This window comes from Zootermopsis nevadensis, unplaced genomic scaffold (genome assembly GCF_977971745.1).
Source record: "Zootermopsis nevadensis isolate Lab colony 2312 unplaced genomic scaffold, Znev_1.0 Znev_ptg000022l, whole genome shotgun sequence".
NCBI classification, from domain to species: Eukaryota; Metazoa; Arthropoda; class Insecta; order Blattodea; family Termopsidae; genus Zootermopsis; species Zootermopsis nevadensis.
The window spans coordinates 21,471,483-21,498,072 of record NW_028259154.1 but is presented as its reverse complement, the minus strand read 5'-3'; the positions used below and the strand labels follow the sequence as shown (position 1 = coordinate 21,498,072).

The 26,590-nt window shown below is 37.5% G+C and overlaps 1 protein-coding gene across 5 annotated transcripts in view; it reads left to right on the top strand.

The window, feature by feature from the left end:
- Positions 1 to 26,590, top strand: part of LOC110840498 (dipeptidase 1) — a 254,454-nt gene that overhangs the window by 226,739 nt on the left and 1,125 nt on the right. For 4 of the 5 annotated variants that reach the window (XM_087353977.1, XM_087353974.1, XM_087353975.1 and 1 more), the window contains 4 exons: positions 17,441 to 17,617; positions 19,091 to 19,175; positions 23,460 to 23,535; positions 26,440 to 26,578. In XM_087353977.1, the coding sequence (XP_087210103.1) occupies positions 17,441 to 17,617; positions 19,091 to 19,175; positions 23,460 to 23,535; positions 26,440 to 26,578 (477 nt within the window). Of the gene's footprint in view, positions 1 to 17,440; positions 17,618 to 19,090; positions 19,176 to 23,459; positions 23,536 to 26,396; positions 26,579 to 26,590 lie in introns of those variants that run through there. The other variant, XM_087353978.1, reaches the window with a different exon arrangement.

Here is a 26,590-nt window from a genome sequence, read left to right as displayed (position 1 = left end):
CTCTGGGGCTCACCCAGCCTCCTATCCAATGGGTACCGGGAACCTTTCCCGGGGGTAAAGCCGGCCGGGGCGTATGCTGACCACTCACCCCCCATCTAGTGCCGAGGTCAAGGAAGAGAGAAGCTGTACCTCCTCTCCCCCCAAGCGCCTACATGGCGTATAGTGGGACAAACTTTACTTACTTACTTTACTTTACCATTTTATAAAATGTTGGTTGTTTCTTTTCTTTGTCTCCCTTCTTCCTTGTTTCTCCCTTTTTGCTTTACTCTTTCTTACTTTATTCGTCTATATTTGTCTCTCTCTTTATTTCGTCTTTCTGTCATCTTTTCTGCTTATTGAAGATTTCTGTCTTCTGGGTTGTTGCGCTGTGTAGTCTGGTCGATGTTAACCAACGTTTCAGAGGTCGTACTGCCTCCGTCATCAGGGCGATGAGTATGAAGATTTCTGTCTTCTGGGTTGTTGCGCTCTGTAGTCTGGTCGATGTTAACCAACGTTTCAGAGGTCGTACTGCCTCCGTCATCAGGGCGATTCATAGACACACGTCGCCGAAGTACCCATCCTATCATCTCTGTAACATCTGATGAATTACAGATGGATTAAAATATGTTCGACTTCGGTTTTCCAAGCTCCTGCTTTCTTCGACGTTTACCCAATCTGCCTCCCTCATCCGAGCTACCTGTCCGGTCATTGCAGCACGTTAATTCATGTACCTAACAGTTTTATAATATACGTACCACCACGTCATGTAATTCACTGCGATCACCACTTAGTCTCTACAGCAGGACTGACATAGACATTCCGTGAGTTTAAAGGCACTGCACCGGGTCAGACGTTATTTTGTCTGCTACTTTGAACTATCCATCCGTGACATCCCGTTTTCTCTTCGGGGCCAAATTAAAAGTCTTTCTTATCTGACTTTTCTCTAGGGAAACCATGTTCAATGTTTGTTCAAAGAGAATTTGGTAGACATTTTTCACAATCCTCATACTTTCCCGTGGAGTTATTGCAGTCTATTCTGCTTATAACCTCTCCGTTTCAGAATTCCTTATATGTTGTCTGCCTCTGCTGTTTCTTTCTTCTGCTTCGTTCCGTTTCATTTGATACTTTCAGATTCAATCTCTCTTCCTTTGTCTCATTCGTGTTGCTGTCTCGTACAACACACGGTACATTTTGTCTCCTTTCAAATCCGATATATCTTTGTTCATTTGGTTCCTCTTGCCTCCCAGTGGTGGATTACATACAAAACTGTTCTTTGTTATAGTATAGCGAGCAAGCCGATTCATTCACTGGTATGAACGATTTTCTGTATTTAATATCACAGAAGATGGTTATTATTTGTTGTTAGATCATTTAATGACTTTTTCAGCTGCATGTGTTATAAAGCGTCGAACGGTAAAATGCATTGCGTGATGAACCAGAGAGGATTTGGAAGGAAGCGAGAGTGAATTATTAACAGTTTTATGACACAGAATTTGTGATTAAAGACTCGGGGAAAAAGAACTTCAGAATTCTTCTGCGGGCTTAAATAGTCTAGATCGAGATTCGAAATAGGTTTTTCTTAAATTGGTATTTAAATTCATAAAAACGTGTTACAACGTCGATTAAAGGAAAGCCCCCAACTAGCCATTAACGTCTGCGTTTATATTTTTCGCTAAATCTGAATACCAACAATTTCTCACTCAAAATTTTGTGATATTACGACAGGGAATTCAGGAGCTGAAAGACGGATGGACAGACAGGTATTACGTCGTGATGATACGTCGATTAATTGTCGTCCTTGAGAAGCAAATCTGGTCAAGAAATTCGCCGACTCTTGTGGACTCCGAAGGTTCATTACCATATTTTGAAGATCCCACCACTGATTCATACCCTGATCCAAATGAATCCAGTCTACATTGTCACATCCTGTTTCTCGAGCTCCCACCTCGATATTATCTCCCATCTACGCCTATTTCTCTCGGGTGGAAGACGAACATTTTCCATTCACTCCTCATTTCTCGCATGCGAGCTATGCTTTTCTCCTTAATTTTTCTCCCCAATAATATTTCGTGACAATTACAAATTATGGAACTTAGTATTATTAAATTCTGTCCACCGTCATGTCCCACCCTCCCTCCCTCCCTCTCTCTCTCTCTCTCTCTCTCTCTCTCTCTCTCTCTCTCTCCTCAGTACTCAGTTCAGAAGCACCGTCAATCTTTGTTATTCCCTACGGGTGAGAGACAGAGGTTTACACCCATACAAAAATACCTATTGTTCAAAACAGATGTTTAGAATTTACTTGTCTTCTGGGATGTTCCGCTGTGCAGTCTGGTATAAATGCACCGACGTTTCGGATGTGTTTAGTGCCTCCATCATCAGGGATCGCAACATCCCAAAAGACTCATCTTCATGCTCGTAGTCGTGAGAACATTTTCTTTGAGTTTCTGGTGGTTTTCTTCCTTCTCTAAATATTTTAGATTTTGGTTGTGAAAGTGACACATAATTTCTTAACCATATTTTAAGTAATCGAAAAGATGTTTTCATTAACAGAGACAAATACCAAAGATATTTGGAATTTGTATGGTTATTATTCGTGTGACATAACATAAAAAGGCTTACATATTTTATATATTTTTAATGGCACTTGAGAACTGTGAATAAGGAAGTCTTCAAGAACTGTATAGTCGATTAATTTGTGTATTGATTGTTTGATTGATTGGTTATTTTTAATTAATACATCGCCGCGTTTCAACATATAGCGTCGAGATATGAATACCATCATAAATGACGAGTATGTAAGGACTTGGAAGAATGAACTGTTTCAAGTTATTACCCAGCATTTACCTGAATAGAATGAGGAATACATAAGCTTCCAAGAATGTAGCCTATAAGCCGGCGAGGTTCACCGATTACCAACCGAGTACAAGACTAGAATAATGCAGATACCTTTTCGGTTTGAAGAATTCAGAGGAAGTAGACTTACTTTGAGCATATTGTGATGTTATATCCAAGTAATCGGTTCCGTGAGGTCTTTAGATCAAAGGTTTGTTTGATGCCATACTTGCTGATCTAATTGTCATATGTAAGGAATTTGTATTTTATCCACATGAATTCTCCTGCGAAATTTTACCACTTTACCGTACTTCCGCTGTATACATGTTCTTATTGTGACTTCAGTCAAGTAATAAATTGCAGATTCTGTAATGGACTTCCTCTACAAAGCCGTGTCAGGCTGTTGTGATGTTCCGAGAAATTACAGTTGATTAATTACTTGAACATAGTTCACATTTTGACTAATTCAATATCTATTTCCCTTGTTATTACTGACAGTCAGAATGACAAAATGAAGTGATGTGACCGAGATATGACACGCTCTTGAAAAAAGTTTCATGATACAATTCCATGTAGCCTGAAGGGGTTGATAATAATTCAACACTAAAACTCTGACAGTTGAATTCTAAAGTTTTAAGCCGCTAATATCAAAACCCGCAAATGGAAATTAAACCGCAAACATCCATCTTATTGTTATCTTCTGATTTACTACTCGATCTTTCAAGTTTTCGTTTTACAAGATCTTTCTTTAGGAATATTCTATACTCATAACCCTCGTCGCTATCTTACATGCTTGTCCAATCTCGTTGATTTCACGATCCTAGCAACGTTTCGTAACATGTACAAGTCACACAGTTTCTTATTATGTAATTTCATAAACTGCCCACATCGTCCTTTTTAGAGCCGTAATTCAAGACTACATAAAATATAATTTTTGGTTAGTGGAACGCTTTCCTGTAAATACAGATCTTACACATAACATTTAATATCAACCGTATTATTAACTTCAAATACCCCACCAAAGCCTTATTACAAATACCTAACTCCCTACCAAACAATCCGTGTCTTTCAGAGCCGTATATTTGAAACAGAATCATTAAATAACCCGATAATTGGCCAAGATGCGATGTCTTCTTGAAAAGTTGATATTCACTCAGCTCATTGAGATATTCCCTGTCTTATGGATGCAGAATATTTCTCTTTGCTGACAGATGCCTAACATTACGCCATGTTCCAAGCAGTTTGAATATTTTCTGTCCTTAGCATTCTATTCTTCTAATATTCATTTGTATATTATTCTCAGATTTTATATATTTTCTTTTCTTCGGAGCCTTGATAAAAAGAAATATATGTATTTATCTGAGGTTTTTATAACGATTCTGTAGGTGACTCAGGCTGTATAGCAACTGCGTTATATTAAATAATGATTAATTAATTTCAATTGATGACCGTCCTATCATTTTCCTGAAGAAAGTTAGGAAACCCACAAGAGACTCATGCCGACTATCCCGTCTTCCAGCCCATATTTCAATCAGTATCCTCCCCCATACGAATCTGGAGTGCTAACTACTCGGATGTGACATTTGTTGGTAAAAACTTGCATTTATTTGTCATCCGTGTATTATCTGAAATCTCACACTTTATAATTAAATAATTGTAAGATTACTAGGAAACTTGTACGAACTATGATACTCCTTATTATATAATTTTCTTTAGTTCATTGCCACTTCATCTGTCTTCTTCAGCGCATTCTTCCCAGACGTTGTTAACAAAATGTCTCGCGTGTCGCTTACTGCATGCGTGCCACCAGTTTCTCTCGACCCGCCTTCAGCAACACGATTTACAAACAGAAAAAAATATAACCACAGAGACTCAGCTTTTACAGTAGTTAGATCGTCAGAATCCGGGCAGACATCCCTAAAATTCGCCATCTCTGCTGTTTTTATCCAAACAAGACGCAAGATGACTCCGCGGGGGACATGTGTGACGGCATTTCAGGCTTCTGTATCAACGTCAGGCTGCCAGAAAAGCTACTCTGGTGTGACGTGTTTTCTGTGGATAGAACAGAAACCTGAGCCCAACTGTTAAAGGCGTTACCCGCCCCATGTCGAGTGACGGAATTGCGAGAAACACAGTATGGGAGGCTTCTTGCCACCCGCATTACATTCACGTTCATGGAGACGCGGTCTATGCGTTCGGGTATGTAAGTGGAGTGCTTGAAAAACTGGGGGTTCTAGAAGTGTGAGTAACTTTACTTTGAAATACAGTAAGAAAGAATGTGATGAAATGAGGTAGAAAGAAGGGCAGATAAAAAAGATAAAAGAGAAAGGTACAACAAACTAAATGCCCACTCCCTGTTCTTTAAGATCCGAAAGTTTCAAAATGGTACTTCTCCTTTGGGTTTTCTTACTAAAATTCTCTATGTATTTCTTAGATCCACCAAGCCCGTTACACGTTCTGTCCTGCTAGAATTTCCACAATCATATTAGTTAACTAGTATACATTGTGATGGTAATCAGATAATTTTTCCTTTCTCTAAGTTCTAAATGGTCTCGTTAACATAGTTAACCTTTCGTTGGGAACTCAGAGAAAGGGACCAACTGGGAGACCTAGACGTAGATATGAGTATAAAATACACTAAGACGTACGTCAGATTTGATACGAAATTGTGATGCGTGTTGAGTTTGTTACTGAACAGCAGATAATAATGAAATGTGTTTTGAAATCTAACGACGGCTTTACAGCTGGTATAAGTTTCCGCAATATCGCGGCGCTACATTCACTGTAATTGAAAAATAATTTGATACATGTATTTTTTTTGAGGTTTTCACAGCGGTAAGTATGTATCAAATTGAAGATTTCTGTCTTCTGGGTTCTTGCGCTGTGTGATGAATCGCCCTGATGACGGAGGCAGTATGACCTCTGAAACGTTGGTAAACATCTACCAGACTACACAGCGCAACAACCCAGAAGACAGAAATCTTCATACTCATCGCCCTGATGATGGAGGCAGTATGACCTCTGAAACGTTGGTTAACATCGACCAGACTACACAGCGCAACAACCCAGAAGACAGAAATCTTCAATTTGATACATACTCACCTTCTGTCTGATAAAGAGCGTGTCCTACGTACTAGTACATTTTCATTTCATCTACTCTTCGGTCTCCTAATTGATCTCATCCCTTGAGATATTCAAAGCATTTTTCTGTAGGTATTTGTTATTTCCCCATTAGTGATCTCATCCCCATAGATTTAGCCAACCCAATTTTAGTGAAAGCTACGAATTATGAAGCTCGTTTTTCTCAGACGCAAATAATTTCTTCATCTAAATATTTTTTAAGCATGGGCAGTATGAAAACGCAGTGATCCATCTGTCGTTATTATATTGCAACTGGGGGATGACGCAGAATGCATGACCCGACGGGTTTCATTCGTTTTATTTTTCTGTGATGGAGGTGGGGAATAGAGTGCTGGATTATTCGCTTTGACCTTCGTGGCGTGGTAAAGCGGTGTGAATCTGAGCCAAGCGGCGTGAAACGAAGCGTAGAAAATTTATTTTTATCTTTATACCACCGCAGCCTCATCTTAACGAAACTTGTTGCCAGCAAATTCTCATGAGATGATTCTAAACAAGATCCATTTTCTCTGTATCATCTTTCTTCCTTTACGTCTTGTTAGCAGTAATGTAATTCTCGCACTTGCCGCGACGCTCAGCGTCGCATAGAAGAATGCTTCCTTACAGTTCGAAGTCATTAATACATCAAGACGTTCCTTAATTTATGTAGTTTATAATTGTTTAATAGTTTGAGAAGTCTGTCCTTTTTTTTGCGTTCTGTCAACGTGTTGAATTCAGTTGCTTTTATGTTTCAAAATGGCATTATGAAACTTATGATTTCAGTTCTTTTAATGCGTTTTCGTTTCTCCTATAGACCATTTAGGAGTATTTTGAAGTTCTTCTCATGAATTCCTTCGTTGATTTTTTACGATATTAAACAACTGTAGATTCGTATATACAGCCACTGTTGTCTAGCGGTTAGAACGCTGGCCTTATAATCCTGGGGTCTCGGGTTCGATTCCCGGCGGTGCCCGAATTTATAACTTGTGTTGGGCAGGGCCGTGGTCCAGGCGACACGGAGTTTTCCTCCGGGGGCTTCCCCGGTTTCTCCGTGGCATCCCAACAATTACTCCATTCACACACAGAAGAAGGCAATGGCAAACCACTTCTGGATCATCTGCCAAGAACGTATATGAACAGGTCCCAGTCCGAGAAAAGGATGGAAGGATCCTGTTCATATGGACCTGTCGTCAGACAGAACACTAAATAAAAATAAGATTCTTATATCTTCGAATTAAATGGAAGTATAATCTTGAATGGTGAGTAGTTTAAAATCTGGAAACATTCGAGGTTTATGTGCAACTACTAAGATATTATCGACCGTAGAGACTGAGAAAAACAACGAAAAATCTGAGGATAGTCTGTAATGCGGTCGGGTTATGAACGTCTTCTCTCCGTTTACATTTCCCAGAAAACTGAATAAAGCCATCATGATTGGATATTGTGAAATACCGGAGTTTACTCATGGCGTATTTAATACCTCTTGTCCAATTGCACACGTCATACAGAGTCGATTGATATGATATACCTAATTGCGAATGTTTAAATGTAAATTATATGTAAGGAAGCGGCCATGGTCTATTTTAAGATAGGCCAAAACTAACAATTTTGGGACTGGGTAAAACTAGATAACGCCTTAGTCACAACGCCTGTTATCATGGACGTGGTTAATTAGTATAAATACGATCAACTACACTGGAATATCCAGTGTGTTCTTTTTTTTTTTTACAAATCCCTAAGATTCATTACCGGGATCAACATAGTATTAAGAATTCTCAAATTACTTAACGATGCTGTTTTAACTACTATTAATCAGATGTGACGATAATTATGAATGGCTAGTGCGTAGGGATTTTGAAGAAGGTAATCGTGATTCAGTTGAAGGTACCGTTCTGACATTATTGTGAAGAACCTTGAAAATAACTCCATGCTCTTACATCTTATTCAAATAGAAGTTAAAATTATTAGACCATTACGAGTGTGATACGTCGTTAAACAAATGCAGTAGCTGTTTGTCTTGTCTTCACGTATTCTGACTTCAGAAGGATTTAGACACGCGAGACCATGGTACGGATACGCGTTCTATTGGCATTTAATTTGACGTGTTCGGGAGACCCACGCTTAGATGGGAGGATAATATTAAATTGTGTCTCAAGGAGGGAGTGAGGACGTGAACTGAATTTATTTGGCCCTCACAGAACCAGTGGCGGGCTATTATTAAACGTTGATGAAACTTGGGATTCCGGAAAACTTTGGGAATTTCTTTATTAGTTGCGCGATCACCAGCTTCTGAAAAAAGAATCAGCCCCGAAGGAGTTGTTCTGTTGGTGCCTTTTTCTTCTGGTGAGTCATCGACAATGATTGTATGATCTCACGATAGACAGTATGATGTCGCTGTTTTGGTCCACCGTTCCGCCACTGAGCCCTCACCCCATGCCTCCTGAGAAGCCGTTCTGCTACTGTCTTTGCCTCGTATGAAGTCGGCCTTTCCTCCGACATTCAAATGGTGTCTGCACGGCAGCCGTCTAGCAGACCAAGTTGAGTCTCTTCAGCAACCGCTAGAATCGATCCTTCCACTTCCTTCTCCGAATTCATTCAATGCCAAGAGTTGACATCCTCTGAGCTAACAAGCTGTTAACTTCAAAGACACGAGACATCGTTTTCTCCAGGTTAGAAAAGATCGTGATTCAGATAGGATATGTCACGTAAGAATATGGCAATCGGGAGAAATTATTGAAGCATGGAACGTCAAATCCTCCTTCACAATGAATTAGTTCTGGATGAAACCGGCTTCGGGCTTAGTCCAATGGTGGGATATACTAAATCTTTGTTATATATTATCAGAGATATTTATCAATTCAGCCATCCGTCCTCTTACTGTTAGGTAGTTTTATATTTAGACACAGCGTGGCTTGCAACGAAATGTGATCAACTGCTGATGGGGAAATGAGGCAGTTAGGTATACCTGACCTAACACGACCGGAACATTTTATTCATATTAATTACCTTGATTAACGCTATTATCCTCAAGATGAATTCGTACTGTTTATGTATGTCATTTAATACATTCATGAATAAAATCTCGTAAATACTGCAATGTAACAGGTAAATCGAATATTAAATGTTATTGGCGGATTTGCTTATTCGCTCTCAGATCAGTTCCAAACATTTCGATTCTCGTGTTGCTTTGATGGTCACTTATTTCTCCAGACTTAAGATAAGGCGCCTTTGATTTATTTTAGAAGACGAATCCAGCATCCGCCTGAAGGGGTTGCGTAAAATAAAGAACAATCTTCTCGTAGAATGGGGAGGCCCCGGGAACGGCAACTACACACGCTGATTGTTGATCCAACTTTCCTTAAAGAAACTTTGCAAATAGCTCCTAGCAACTCGTCCGTCAAACTATAACCCGCTTTAATAATACACAATACATTGTTTATTTTCGGTTAGTGGAAGACTATTATATTCAATTGAAAGTTTACTTTATGTATGTATATATACGTATCATGACGATTGGCTGACTCACAGCGCAGGTTTCGTACATCTATATACGACACAAAGATAAAGTTACGGATGATCTGATAAGTGTGCAATTTTTAATGAAAGGCAAATAACACTTTCGTCGCCAAAAAATTGTCGAAAAAATATTTTTTAAAAAAAGACAAAAACATTTCTGATATGAAATTAAAGATACATCTATGGTAATTTCTGCTTAACCCTTTAAAACCCAAAACGTACGCATTCATTTCCTAACGCAATAGAAACACAACGCTTTTCCATTTCAAAGATCAATTGGTTAATGCTGTTTAAATTACAGAACTGCTGCTTACGAAACCAGTAGATACGCCTTTGGGGCAAAAAAAAAACAGAGCTGTCGAATAGTAAAGCAAGCTGTTCAAGGCCCCCGTTCCAATCCCAAAACTCATCACGAATATTGGAATAAAAATAATATTCCACCTGAAAGAGACTCGTCTGAAGACGGTGATAATGCCAATATTGTCGAAACGAATTAAAAACTTTTACGAACGTTGAAAAAAATATAGGTAGCCTGTATAAGATGTAGTAATTATCAAATAGTAGTTTTAGTCGTGTAGTTCTGAGCCACAAACCAATATGCAAACTACAGAATCATTTGTAATCATATTCGCATCCTTCGTATACCTGCTCGAGGGGATATCATTGTAACTGGTGCAGACTATTTTTTTAATTCTTTTGTAAAGCGTCAGAAGCAAACAGGCAAGAGTATCTAACGTTTGATGTAACACAAGGAAAACTTTCACATGGAACTTCACTCCAAGCCCCCATGTTTCTCGCGACTCCTTAAAATGCGAAAGAGTTATAAGAGTTTCATTAGTGCATTATGTGGATTATCGTAGTTAAAAGTCTTGTTGTATTAAAACAAAACTTTGGCTTTAGCTTCCAGATTGAAACAGTTTTGGAATCTCTTATATGAGATTATGAACTGTGTAACTAACAAACTTATCAATTAACTAACTCTGTGGTATTAGAACTGAAAGTTCAACTTCCCTATTAACAAAACCCACTGCTCGACACGGACCTGAATCAGTTCAGTGCAGCACAAAAACCTATTTTCGTATCATTCATTTTAATATCATCCTCCTTAACGTCGCGGTTAAGAGCTGCACACTCTTCGTCTGAAGGATCCGGGTTCTAATCTCGGTCCGGAGTCTTTTCTCGAGTAATTTGACTTTGTTAGTGTTCCTCAGTTGCCCTAGACAAATTTCATGTTACAACCTTAGAAACAGGCTCCTTTTCACATATTTTTCAGCTGATTATTCACAATCATCCCACCGTTATATTTTGCGTAATTTATGGGGTTGGAAAATGGTGTTAAATAATTCAAGAATCAAGCTCAGTATCATCATAATTCCTTGATGGAGTTTCAAGGCCCCCCCCCCCCACACCATTACAAGTAGATTGTCAACAGAAGATTACGTGTTATTTGAAAGCAGTGTTTAGCAGGAGCTGAAATAAATTGTTTATTTAACAAGTTTCCTATAGTTTGTAAACAATTCATGACGTGTGTACGTTAGATGTATGCAGTATTATGAATTATGGATGATCTCCATTAGCTCTCCACCACTGAGAACAAAACTGCATTATGTCTTTGTACAGACCTTTCGATAGCTAGAATTTTTGTTGTATCTTACGTAATTGTTGCATACAAGTAGTGAGTTAACGGCGTTATATATATATATATATATATATATATATATATATATACACAATGGTGTAAGTGGGCGGAGAGTATTAAAATGGGTCTTGAAGAAAATCCGTGCTCGTCTAATTCAGTACATGGACCACGGCAATTAAAATTCGGGTTCCAAAAAAGCGGGATATTTCAAAGATCTCTGCTTCATGACTAAGTGTAAGATAGGCTTTGAAATTCGATAAACTACTGTAGCTGATGTTATAACTCGGGTGTAATGGCTGCTTCCTGGCAAAGGCTTCGGTTACAGAGTGTACTGTATATTCTGGTACTGTATCATTGTTTTGTGTCTACAAGTGTCATGAGTTCTTGTGGTTATGTAATCAACCCTTCGTAGACTTCAAGACGCAAGCATAATAACATGAAGTTCTAAAGTGAACTGTAATTAACTTTACATATATTAATTTGTATGCATATCATGTAATATAATAGGCGCCCTGTATGTTACAGATATGTGTCTGTAGTAGTAAAGCAGATTTTAAAATCAAATCAGAAGCCAATATTTTTAATGTAAGAAATGTGATTAATACATGTAATTAATCTACTTTACTTAACGTTGTTCTTTGTGTTGTAGATACAAGGCCTATAAATGATGAATTTCTTTCTTAGTCTCTTTAAAAACTTTTCTCAACTGTCTACGTTAGAGTTGAATTAGGGGATGTTTGTGAATGTTGGATTTAGAATGGATGCGAAAGGTATCTGCAGTGGCTTATTTAAATTACTATCCTAGCCTTTTAGAGGGAATAAGGAAAACCACAAAATGTCAAAATGACTGGGACGTTCCTATAAGAAGAAGTACTTCGACTCCCTCCCACATGCGACGTTCGGTAAGCTTCTAGAAATCTTCCGTCTGTTTAATGTACACATTTCGTATGAAAGTATCAGAAGTGTTTATCACTTATACCCTTAGCTATAACCTTTCTGTAGTCTTTCATCAAATCAGAAAGCAAACCCTTGTGTTTGTTAAGCACTTCAATTTCATGTTTTATATTGCCTCCTTGATGAAGTCTTCTTACGTCCTCGAACGTCAAAATCACATCTCACTGTCTGTTAGCACAACAATCTATTGCAACCTAACCTTGAGTGCTTACGCTGATTTGTTTGTCATTCTGTTGACTGATTCTGAAGTTACCTAGAAATTTCCTGTCCTGCTTTATTTTTCAATGTGAAATAAGCGTAATGAAATCTATGTCTTGTAAAAACGTATTATCTTTGATGGGTAGTTTATTTTTAATTTGTAATGTGTTATTTATTTATTTATTTATTAGCAAGCTATTTAACGTCACTCTTTTCACTGCAGAGATCGTATAATGTTGAATGAGACGGCATAATAAACATGATTGGTTTCTATTTTGTGGTTTATTTAACGACGCTATTTCAGTATCTCATACTAAATAGAGTTGAATGAGAGGATGATAGTGAATTGGAAAGTATGTGGAAGGAAATGGTCGTGGTCTAATTTAAGGTTAGCAGTTAATGTTTTGGAGGGAGGTGACCTGTTTTATTCCACTTTTCTCTTGGAGACAGGAACACGACGACAACCTGTAAGGCCGACCAAGTTACGAACATCGTGCCTTGCCTACACAAATGCAAAACATTACCGTTAGACCAACTTCCTGTGTGATTTGTAACGTAGCTTGTGCATTCAATTCAATGGTCTGTGAGGAAATTGAACGACATACTGTTAGAAACAAAGTGTTCGAACACGTTTATCTGGTGAAGCTACTGAGTGTAGGAGATTGTGGAGCCAAACGTCTGTACTGTCAGTAAAGGGGCTGCGAGGAGAGGAGTAGGGCCATGTCAACTGCAAATCAATTGTCTCGTTACCACAGAACAGCTGATACGATGCATTTGTGGCAGTTGAATCACGCCCATGCTATTCAGCTTCTATGTTATCACACAAACGTACTGTTCTATTAGCGTGAATAATGTGTACTCATCTTATGGTATTCAGAACGTGTTATGACTATTGTCCGTTTTATCAATGAAAGTTAGTTTAGGAAATGGGAACATTTCACATTGCTTTAAAGGAATTTAGGTTGTGATATTAGTGTGAACATTGTCTTGGATTTCGTAGGAATATACAGTATTTATTGTGTAACAATTTTAGCATATTTCGGGCAAAAATTGTTGCATTACGTTCCAAAAAAAATGTAATTTTACATTCTACGTAGCAGATAGTAAACTACGCTCAGTTTTAGGATGTTAATTTTTCAACTGGCACATTTAAAGCCCTATAATTTGATGCATAGAAATTACAACACTCAGATTCCTCACAAACGATGTTCTTTAAAAGCTGAAATATAATTCATCCAATAATTGTAATTGCATCAAATTTTCTTTCACAACTTGGATTTCTGTCTCGTAGTTCCACTGATGTACATGGCAATCTTTCACGTAAATTACGCGTCATTTGTTCAGTATTGATTAGCAGCGCCTCTCCTCGGAAAATTAATCCATCCTATCATGTTTCAATGTATCACATGACACAGTTTATATTACAGAGATCGGCACGTGTGACATTCATTATATCTGTAATAATTGAAGGCGATCTCCGCCAAATTTAATTGAACTTGTGTACAAATGTACCTAGCAAAGAGTTGGTCATCTGTCTCATTTAGGTAGAACCCCCCACCACTGCCAGTCTAAACTCGCGTGGAATGAAAAGCGCCTTTTTTAAATTTACCGTTATCTAATTAAATCCAGTGCAGTAGTGCGTTCAAAACTGATATGTTATTTGTTATAAATATGTTCTTTCTGTTCTATAAAAGAGTGGAAATGTAAAAATCTAATTTGAATATATTTCGAATGCATTATACGCTATTTTTCATACTTCATTGACGTGATGTTCATTTAGTGTTACAAATCTGATCAACAACACACGTATACTGTATAATCATTTACTAGTTTTGTTTATATATAGTTTATCGACATATATTTAATTTAAAGTTCTAACCTTTAATTAGATATAAGCTTTGTGTAATGTGTAATTTGTTACACTTACTTGTTTTTACGACAAATTAAAATTAGCCATATGTTATTTTTATTTCTATTTCGTTATATATACAACTTGTCGAAAAAATTATATTAAAGATTTAGAAATTAACCAGATATATTCTTTACTTTTTGCCCGATTTTGTTCTGATCGTCTTTGCCAATAAATTTTATTCTCATATTTAAGCTTAATACAAATCAGCAATTATTTTGGATCAATACGATCAATCATTTTGTAGGATATTACCAAGTTTAGGAAAAACATACCCTGTAGATGGAGGAATTACGTTCCTACGAAACGTTTGTAACCTCATACAAGACTAAAAGGAATGAAGACTACAGCTAAAGTTCCAGTTTTAATTAATTTATAATACCCAAGATCGAAGGTTTCCTTGCCATTAAGTCTTTGTAAGAATTCTCGTTTTCCAAAATGCCCGCTGTCTGGATGCGCACGCCTGTTTTCGAAACTTTTTGCGTTAGTTTTCATCAATGCATATAAGAAACCGGGCCTGGTTGTGACATGCTGCGAAACTGTGCTAATTGTCTGTAAATCTCATTGTGTTCTCAACTTTTGTAGAATCATTATTAAAGTCATCTATTAAAAATGCTTGAATAAGAATGGACTGATGATTATGAACTGATAGTCCAGTGACATTTAAGGCACCTAATCTGTGATAGGTTTCGAATTAGGTTCCTGCATGGGTGACGGGTTTTTCATTCATCCAGAACAAATAGTGTTTTCCGAATCAGTAGACTTCCCCATTGTCCTCATTGCATCACCCATGTCACCTTTGCTGGTGTAGTTACAGATTCGTTGCATAATATCATCTGCCATAGTGGATAAAGCGTAACAAAGATTAAACTACTGTCACATGAAGCAATCAGCTGACTCCGTATTTAAATATAATATCTTCGCATGTCACAGTTCTTTTGTAAAATAAACTGTACTGCACTCGCTTTTCTGATAAGTAGTCCATATCAACTCAAATGTAGTTCAAACTGCACACAAAGTTGTGGCCCGACATTGATTTTAGTCGCCGCGAAAGCTTCAAATCGTATACCAACAAGTCATTCACAATTGCTGAGATACGACCCTGGTACGTCCCGAATGCATCTCTAAAGTGTTACTGCTACATTAATCTGCTGGATGTGAGATATTTGTACAGCGCCATCCACTGAAAGACTTTCTTTGTGTGTGGGGCAAGAAGAATAATGTTCCTCAAGATCGTCGTCACCCTAGGGACTTCGAGTGATGTAAAACCTCGCTACATACAGTAAATCCATTAGTGACCCAGCGGGTTCACATGTGCACCAGTACAACTCGTAGGTATAATAAAAATGAAGGAGAAAGAGAACATTTTGTGGCAAGGAGAAGAGAAAGTATGCTTTATTGGTGTCACAGAAAACTATACCACTGGACCAACAAGATCTCATTTTTCATTTGCAAATACAACGGTACATAGTTTTTTGAAATCTGCGTCTTTTATTTATTTCGAAACGATTCTCTTCACTGGGATTCTAGAGCAGTGGTATTCAACGTCTTAGGAGGTAAGTAAAATTTTAAAAAAAAATATATATATTATTTTATGATAAACACTGAGTAATCAGTAATGTAATTTATTTAATTTATTTTAGATGTAGATTATATACTATGTATAACGAATTATACATCAACAACTTTGGGGGTACAAAGTTTAAGAGAAATCTGGGGGTACGCGAACAAAAAAGGTTGAATACCACTGTTCTAGAGTATGCCTCGACGATTACTGAATGTCAAGACGTTCGGCTAGAAGTATCACAGAAACCTATGTCTTAGGGAGGAGAGAAGAAACAAAATGCTTTTCTAAGAAATATAACCCTCAACAATATAGAAACTGGCAGAACGAGTAGAAAGGGCTAGCAGATCAGTTGAATATTGAAGTTTGTAATGATGTTTTTTTTAAAGATGTCCCTCTTTTCGGCATAGTGTCCACCCCTGTTCTATAACTGCATGTCGTATAATACTCTAAGGACCTAGATACTTGCGTAGACACGTTCAGTGAATTTAGTTCTGTAGGATCGAAAGTTTGGTATCGAACATATTCAAAGTGGGCCTCATATAAGGGGGGAAAAGTTAAGCAAGTGTTCTATAGTATTCTCGTGGTAAAACATTACACATATAATAACTTATATTTACAATGTTATAATTCAGATAACCTACCAAGAAATAGGATAGGTTTAAATTATGTCTCTTAAGGGATTTTAACAAACAGTCCTTCAAACACTTATGCGCTATTGGGAAGTGTAAAATAATAACTAGTCCCTGTATAATTTACTGTATAGTTGGCAGTTTCTGTGAATGAGAATCATTAGAACAGATTTCGCCTGTTACAGTTGAAATCAACCACAGACATGCCAGTTATATATGATGCAAACGACACGTTGCTGGCGTCTGCTAATTAATTGAGCCAGTAAGTCTCCGAATTTAATTTCCATGTCATCTACCATAATTCACATTCGTCGCTAGATTTCAATTCTTCATAAGTAATTAGATTTTGTATTATTTATCATTTAAAATTTTAATCCGTGCCCCGTTAGGATTAACATGTGTGTATTAATAATGCTCTTCGTTTATACAATTTTAAATTTCGAACGATTGTAACAATTTAAATATAATGACAGTAATAATTAAGTCAATCGTATGAATTCTAGTGTATAAAGGAAGTTTTTACGTAGTCCTTATAAGTTCCACACGAGATGTTTAAAGCTGATACAGGTGACGAAACAAAGAAGTAGAGGAAATTGTACAGTGTAGAGCCCCATACTTTTCAACATTCTTGTAATAGTGTTAAACAATTAAATCACGGAAGATACTACTGAATATGTAGCACACATGGGGGAAATTGAGAGAAAAGTATAAAAAAAAATTATCGGAAAATCACTAGGGAAGGCAGAAAGAAATAGAATTTCTATAGAGACGTAGGGTTTAAATGCGTAGACTATATTAAACTGCCTTCGAATGTGGTGCAATGGCGGACACTGTGAACAAAATAATAAAAGTTCCCGTTTCTGGAAAACTGGTAATTCCTCGACTAGCTGAAAATATAGACTTCGTCGTATATTCATGCAGTCTACCAACTCATGCAACGTAGTTAGTTGAATTTTATTGGATGTACTATACGTTCGTTACTGTACCAAAGTCCTATCAGTCCACCTGCTTTTCCTTTGTGAGTTAGTGTTTGTGTAAGAGAATATGCTGTTTGCGGTGTGGGACTGAGTCGTGATAAGTTCCTTGCTGATTGCTTGCAGCTAGTGGTACGGGAGATGAATCGACTGGGCATGATGGTGGATCTGTCCCACGTGTCAGTACCAACAATGCTAGATGCTCTGCGGATGAGTCGGGCCCCCGTTATCTTCTCTCATTCCTCTGCGCATGCGCTTTGCAACAGTTCCCGTAATGTGCCTGACCACGTCCTCAGATTATTGGTAAGTGTTACAATTTACACTTCCCCAAGAAATTCGGGCCATGCACGGGATTTCTTTCCTAATTTCTTTCCTTAACTTAAAAAAAGATTTTAACCGTAAGAAATGTAGGTTTTGTTCCATTCGTCGTTCTAAGACAGGAACGTGCTTTGACATTGTAAGCTTCGGAGTTGTGACCATGCAGTGATGTAGCTGCAAGCTTCTTCGGGGTATAATTATTTTACGCAGAAGCTGAGTCATCACGCTGCAACTTTGTGTAGTTTATCAGTCGACCCAGTCAGACATTATAATTTGTTACGTCTTCCGTCATATGTGTTATTTAAGTTCATTAATGTAATTTGAGTGCCTTTGGTCGCATAATACGAAATACATGTTAAGACATGAGAAGGATTTTGAAACATTACTAGGTATTTAAATTAAATTAAATTGAATCCAGTTAACGAAAATTAATTGATACAATCATCCCTTGATGGAAGCCATGGCTGAACAATACATATTGGAATAAGGTCCCATGTTCGACAGTAATTTGAACGAGAAGTAATCTAAACTACATTGCCACTAATGCTGTGTTACGTTAGCTTTATCTTTACTCGAATTCGATATACTACAAAAGTGTATCTGTGTAGAAACCCACTCGCCCACTCTGTAGATATTAGCTTATGGTCACGGAATGTGCTTGTATTATCAGGTGGAATAAAATATGATAAATATTGCGACAGTTGGTAGATAAGGATATAAAAGGTGGAAGTTGTAACATGTTTCATGATCCATACCCGGTGTCTCGGCCGAGATTCAAATTATATATTTCTCAAATACAAGTCTAAAACGTCATTTCGGAAATAGTCTATATTTCCGCCTTCATGTCGCCAGCTAGATGTCCAAAGTTGAGACTATCTGGCCCTTCTAAGGGCCCTAAAAGAATAATTTTCTTCGGACACCTGAAAACGGAAATAAGACCACTTCCCGAAATGTTATGGTTCAATAAATAAAATCATTTGGACGAAGGATAGAGCCCTGAAGAATAATTATACACATTGTATTTTTATATTTATTTTCGTACCTTTGATATTGCATTATTTGTGTGTGATCAGAAGGACCTGCCTCGTTTGAACTGAGTTTAATGATGGAATAATAAAATCTGATGTAATTAGATTAATTATGGATACTAATCTTTCTAACTGTTCCTGCGTTAATTACTATTGACGCATGATTATAAACGAATTAAATTCAGTTACTGTAAATACCACTTCACATATATTTTCCGTTCTTTGGGATCACCTGTTAGAAGTCTTCAATCTGAAGGGCTTTATCTGCACGGTAAGTGAGAGAAGGAGCCGACCTTGGCAGAATCAGCAGACAGGCGACGAGTGTGATTGACATGGATTTAAAATGGTCACAATCCCCCAAGCCCCTTAAGATGACTGCAGCCTGTACCACGTAAACGAAATCTATTTCTGCTATTTGGAATCTGTGCAGGCTGAGAACGGTGGTCTCATGATGGTGGCCTTCTACCCTCATTTCATCAGCTGCAGCGAATCGGCCACGCTTCAAGACGTTGTCGGTAAGTAAAGCGGACATTGCTGTAGTGCATTAACTTTCTTCCGTACCCTAATAAGTGCTTATTACAAGATATATAAAAATGTACTACCGAATAATACAACTGAATATAATGTGTGGAGTGGACTACAGGGTTCTCCATGAGCTTTGCTGAAATGAAATAAGGTAAAAGTTGTTATACTTACGTATAGGAACAAAGGTAAATATTTCAGTCTTCAGAAATTAGCGTTCTTCGTAGAGCGAAAGTGTGCAAGCATTAGATAAATGGCTGGCGACGTATCTAATATGACCTTCCTTCACAAGTTAAAATTTCTCAGCTGGTTACGAAATTTCTTGCTTTGTTGAACCTCAAGCTTTATAACAGCGTTTAAGGAGATCGTCAGTTTACTTTATCCCGTGCTAGTTTCACACCACATGCGTTCACATTCTGTTTCTTAAAAATACATTGTAATGTATTCCTCCCATTTAAACATTGTTCTGAATATAAGCTTCTTCAATTGCGACTTCGTAATCGTTTATTTCCCCTTTGAATGCTGCATGTGCTGTTCATCTACTTTTCCTTGTTTAATTGTCCTAATGTTTGTAAAAGAGTTTAAATTATTAAGCTCTTCATTAATTAACTTTCTCCAGCTTCCTGGATGGAAAGGTGTAATAAAGATTTTCTTGTTAAATTAATAAAGACTTGTGAAGAGCGAAAGAATTAGGTGGGTTCTGAAAATATTAGAAGCTTCATTTACAAAGTCCGAGACAGCCATTCACAATACAGATTCTTTGAGATTAGAAACCTCCCCAAACACTTTGTCCTGAGAGCTACACACAAAGCACTTCCTGGTTCAGATATCTTGCACTAAACCCAAAATCAGAAATACGAAATGTCGTTTGTGCTATATTAGTTTGGACTTTGAACAACTGCCGGACACAGGCATAAGAAGGAAGTAAGAAATATGCACGAAAGAAAACATTTGCAAATTATCGAAGTTCGTCTGGGAAACAGAAAACGCAGAAATAAAAAAAAACATTCGAGAAAGTTTGTTGGTTTCCTTTTTTCGGAAAAAAGGATCTTTTATCCCATTTTCCGTCTCAAACTATGAAAAATAGGCACAACTTTTGAAAATATTAGCGGACTCTCACGAACATCAGAAAGGCTATTCCAAGTTTTTAATTACTTACCATTAATAACATGGGCATGGCGGCCGTGGCTCGTATACCCAGAAGCTGATCAACAAATCCCTTTGCCTTTTACGGGGCCCTACGATCCATACAGTGTTCACAATAACACGCTACCGGACGATGTCATGAGTCAGATGGATCCGATCCACACTCTTACAACCATTTTCTCTAGAATTAGTTTTGAAATTATCTTTCCATCTACTCCTCAATCTGCCAAGAGGTATTTTAATAATACCTTCCAAACCCTTTTTCGTTCTTTGGTGTGTTCTCTTTCCACGAAGATGTTCACTTAACATTTTTAAGCCTATACATTTATTTATCTTGTAGTTATACGTACAAAATTACTAACCAATTAAATATATTTTATTCAGAGGTCAATGGTGGAAAATAACAGGTGTGTAAACATAGCTCACTTATACTGAAAACAAAAATGTTTTCCAAATTCCTTCTTAGGGATCTGCATATCGCATTGGTCTTGTTGTTCCTTTGTTACAGATAAAATCTATTGTAAAGCTGATCACACATCACACTAGATATTCATAAATTATTCTTCCCCTGAGTTCTTCGATTCAAGGTATCAACCAATATTTTATACACCCCTTGGTCTTTATGTAAACTAAGAGCTACGTCCAATTGAACAAACCAAAGTAAAATTAATTCGATAAATGATTATGCAGATCATCAATACCAAATAATCGAAATTCGTTTCAGTTTAGTTTCGGAGACGAAACACGCTGACGGATGGACAGACGTTGCCTTTCTCTCGTGCCGCTATTTGATACACGTACATAGAACGCTTATCAGTGACTAACCTTGCTAATATTAATCTAAATACTCACCTCAGCAAAGGTACTTTGAGACGAAACCTGGGTCGACTTGACTGATTGTCCTCTAAAATGGATGAACCTGCCAGGCATGAAGGCGTCAGTGTATCGTATTAGGCTGTCATAATAGTATGCCCTTAGTGGGCCTTTATTTCACACAAGTGAGTCGTATAAGGAATGGAGTTGCCATGTCAACTGAGGCATTTTCGCTGAGAATCTACATCACGTACTGCGGGAATCTGCCGTCCTTACCTGAACCTTTCCAGAATGTTCTATTTACGATTCATAAAACTACAGGAATGGGAAGGATAGCACGGACAGCAGTAGAGTTTTCAAGGATTGTAATTCTGAAAAATGGCTTTATTGGGTGCATAACGTTTCAAGCTGTTTTATCGTTCAACATAAAATGAAGCAGACTCTACCCCTCTTAACGTACAGCGAACGTTTTCACCAACACTTTTGTCCATACCATTTCCGGCATGTGCTAGCTAGCATTTTTACTGATTTTCAAACGAAAATCCCCCCCCCCAAAAAAAAAAAACCGCTTTCTAGTGACTGGACGACAGACACAAAGACGACACTAGGCGCTTAAATAATGTTGAAAATGGATTAAAACTGGCATCCACTTGAGCCAATCCACTATTGTACAAGGGATTAGAGAGCTGTATCGCAAAATGGCCGTTCCTAACAATCTTCATAGAACGGACTGATTTGAATATCTAGTACTATGAGAATTAATATAGCACGGTGAATATAATCCTTGATTACATTCTGCAGTAGTGAATAGAAGTCCGTACGCAATCACACTAGCATTGTGAAACTGGTAAATATTCTAAATACGAAACATTATTCTGTTTAAAGACTTCAGTCGTCGTATAATGAATTACGTTGTTTTCGTACAAATGACAAAGTCTTTCCTTACTTAAACATTAGCGGTATTTTACTTTCGCAAAACAACTTTAAATAACGATAAGTTGCAGGGCATTACTTTAAAATTTGATACGTAACCAACGAATCAAGAAATTATCCTCCAAGATTCTTTTCCATGTTTACATCCCTAGTTTGTCTCTTAGATCTATTTATTCTATTCTGTTTAACTTATGTTCTTGAAAGCGTCGTTAAAGTCTAAGAACCAAATATATCAACGTGCTGAGCATCTAATTTGAAGCTTAGTGGCTTACGTAATAATGTGAAGAAACTTGTACTACAGACAACGCTCGTCATGTGAAGAGATGGAGACGCAACTTCTGATGAGACCTAATTAAAACTCTGAATAGACCGTAGCCCTGTATCTGAGGATGAAGACATCCAAAGTAGCATCTATAGATACTGAACTATTGAGAAACTACCTCTCGGGTTTAAGTTGAAGTTCCATTCTCAGAATAAATGCGATTATAGGCATGCTATAGCCTACTGTGTGGCAGCAGATAGATATGATTCTTCTGACAGAGAAACATCTCGCAGTTAAACGTGTATCAGACCCTTCGAGTTAACGTTATGAATTTCAGGATTCCCGAATATTAGATCTTGTAGGTTTCAATACCGCTAGCACGATAGATGTTAATGAAATATGCTGGTTTACCAGTTCAAAGTGTCAAGTTGTAATAATTAATTTCTTGTCATCAAGCCAGACTTTACCCAGTAATTATTCTTTTTTTTCTCTCTAACTGAAGATCTCGGCTACGTAGCTTCTGTTCCTTTTTCATTACAAAAGTTTACAAACATTTTTGTAGCAGGTTTTTCTTTAAATTTATGCAAGCACCGGTAAGTTAAACACAAACTTCTTTATAAATTATTCTCAAAATCTTTATATAATAAATTTGGTTCCATTCTCTTTTATGTCCCCAGTATCTAAATTAATCCTTTGAAGCCGAAGCTCATCTGAATAATAACTGAACATTCATTTCCTACTGCAAAGAGAACAACACACATCCGCTTTACAAAAATTTCAGTTGGTTTTTACTTTAAGGTAAATAATCGCTGATTTCTATTGAAAACCATACGGAGCCCATGAATATAGTCTGAAGAATTTGTTATTTTGAAGGAACGCGGTGCATACAGTTCCCAGTCGGCTTTAAATATCTAAATTAAATGGAGGATATGCATGATTGCCATTGATTCATTTAGATATTTTACTGTAAATGTTGTGTACGGTTTAATTGTCAATTTACTCCGTGTATGCGTACGTTTGTAAGAATTTTAATGGTTTGAGCAAATAATTCTCGGTTTTGTGTTAGCACATTTCTTTCCCCTTAAAAGGAAGTTTAAATTGTGCGGTGATTTTCTGGTTGCAGCTCACATCAACCATATCCGTGACGTGGCAGGGGTTGACCACGTAGGCATAGGCGCCGGTTACGATGGCATCAACATGTAAGTCACGTCTTGTCTACGTACTGTAACCGAGATAACAAGGAGCCTCATAATTTGTATTCTTCACCTAATATTGTTAGCGTGATTAAATCAAGAAGGTTGAAATGGGCGGGACATGTACTCTCCATGTAGGGAAACAAATGAACAAAAAATGTTAAAAAAATTTCTTTTAAAAACGTTTTTGTGCGATGAGGCGTAGATTAGACAAAAGTTTTTTAAATGGATGCGAATTAAAGTGACTGTGAATTTACGAGCGTTATTACTCGCTTACATAAAAAAGACGTATCATTTTCAAAACAAAATAGCATCGAAAGATATGGCCTAATTTTAAAATTCTGCCCCAACAATCGCCTGGATCGAAGCAATCGCTAAAAATGTCGATCCGGATGTCAGATAATCGAGTCGAGATTCGAAAAGTTTGACACCCGAATGTAGGTCTAGGACAATGCTGCTGCAATATCAATGCAAACTGCTGATTTCGGACTCAGAAAAAACTAAGGAAGTGGGCGAAAGGACTGCTCGAGAAGTCTTAGCGTATATGAGAGGATAATGGAGAAATTTATTTTGAAAAGAAATTGAATAAGAACTAGATTTAACTACTTCGTTACAGAATCTAGCGGAAAGATATTTTGAAGACAATAATGAACCTTCGGGTTCTTAAAACACGGTAAGTTTGTGGCCAGGTAAACGACTGTCAGCTACTCAATAAAGGAGTAGAGTTAATATCTAAACATAACAAATTGTCTAGAGACCCAGTTTATAAAGGAAACTTTGTCTGTCTAGTTGAGATGATCCTGAACGTATTTTGCTAATCTTAGAATAAATCAACAGTCTTATCGTACATGAGATACATGCCACTTCGGCCTCACTCTTATTCGTCTGTGAGTGTTTCTAAGCTCCGTATCTCTGGGGAAATTACTTGAACAAAGTCTGTAATTTCCTGTCGCACTTAATTTAAATTGTTGCGTAGACATTGGTACACTTAAAGTGAGGAACGATGTACACATACATCGTGACCATTGGGACTGTACGTCTTTCTGTTCCTAATAATTCTCAAAGCTGTTACAGATAGCTACCAAAATTTCCTTGCTCTTATAAGGTAATAGAACTGCTTTGAATATCATCGTGCATTTTGCGTTTTTAAGACAGCGATATGTGATTAATGTTATCCACTGCAACAGTTAATTGTCTGAAGGAATGACAAATATGCTAACGCAGTGGTAAAGCTCTACCCTTGTGTTTAGGTGGTTCCTATTTCGAATCTCAGCCGGGAGACGTTTGCATGTCATATGTACTCAAGAAATTGGGATGATAGCGCCTTTTATGTGCCACGACAACTTCTATCAAAAGCATTTTCACATATTATTGATTAATTAGGCACCTTAAAAACTCTTCAGTGATAAATAGGTTCCTTTCTAAGAAATTATCTATTTTCTGCTATCCGCTTTCTCTATCCATCTACCATTCGTCCGTTAACTCTTTATTTTATTTTATTTTACGGTTTTTCCGCATTTCTTTTGCGCTTTCTCCACTTTCTTATTTCTCTAGTTTTCCTTCTAATTCTTGCCGTTTTTCCTTCTCTGATATTTATCATAAAGAGTGTACATATTATAGATCCTGTATCTAGCTGACTGTGCCTTATAATTGTACGTTTCGGATATACTTCCTGATTCCATCTTCAAGGTCCTGATTATTATCACAGACAGTGGACGATGTGTGACTGTTAGTCAATCGTTGTTGTATAAGTGTTATTTTTTGAATCTCTGACGATATTCTGGGTTGTTAAGCCACGTGGACTACGAAATTTTGTTATCTGCTTACGAGTCCAAATCATCACAACCCAGAAGAACAGTATTATCATCTTCACCGCAGTGAGAACCTCATATCTCACACTCTGTATCTCTTTTGTAACACTGCAGCTTGGGAGATTAAAAATCGCGGATGAGGAATTACCCTGTAGGTCTGCAGTAAATGATGAGATCGGTTTCGACGTTGGTTCACTACAAAGGCGAATTTGCCCGTCGGGTTCTGGAGGGGTGGGAATCATATGACCTCGTTTCAGCACCATGGCCAAGGGGTTGATGATCCGTGAGACGAGATGATGAATGATGAACAACACAGTTTGTTGTAACTGCGCCGAGCCGTCCCTAGAAGCGTCACTTTGCGTCAACTAAAGTGCGCTTAAACAAAGTAAGTTTATAAACACGCCAATGCTTGACATAACTTCAGTATTAAGGGGGACGGGGAGAAGAAGAAGACTCATCTTGTTCCCCAGAACATTTTTAACTTCTTTCCTCGCTGAAGAAAGCAAGTTATTCCCATGGTGCTAAATGACTGAGTCGTTAGTTATATAACAAAGTTTATTTCAACTGGTTAATTTATTTAACTTCAAACTCAAGGATGTCTGTGAATGATGAATTATAAAGGTTGTAAAAGGAAGCGATCGTGGCCTATTAAAGGTAATTAGTTTACGCGGATTAAGTGAGGAAAATTACGAAAAGCCTCTGTCAAATTAGTCTACAGAACGAGATTTGAAATCGGAACCTCAAGCGACGAAACACCCAGGACGATGTACGGTTTCTATATTATTACCATTCCAGATGTATGTGTGTCTGCTGTCTTTGGATTTATATGGCATGTTGAGCGTGAATTTTAAAGTCCGACCAAATTACACAATCGCTGAATTTTTAAATATTTTTATTCGAGATTCTCATGGCGGATTAGATGTCGCTGTTGGTATTCTGCTTTCATTTTATCCCTTTAACGGTATCGGTATAATATAAATTATAATGCTCCTTGCTATATTGTATATTTTCACCCATTTCTCTGATAACTTTCTCCTTTTGTGTCGAAACGTTCAGTAAAAGGCAGGGGACAGAAAGTGGCTGACACCTTTGTTTGCAGCACACCCCTTGGCCTGGAGGATGTGTCTCGCTATCCATACCTTCTGGCCGAATTGCTTGGCTCCGGGCGGTGGACGGAGGCTGATCTGCAGAAACTTGCGGGCAAGAACCTCATTCGAGTGTTTAAAAAAGTCGAAGAGGTGAGCCTTTCT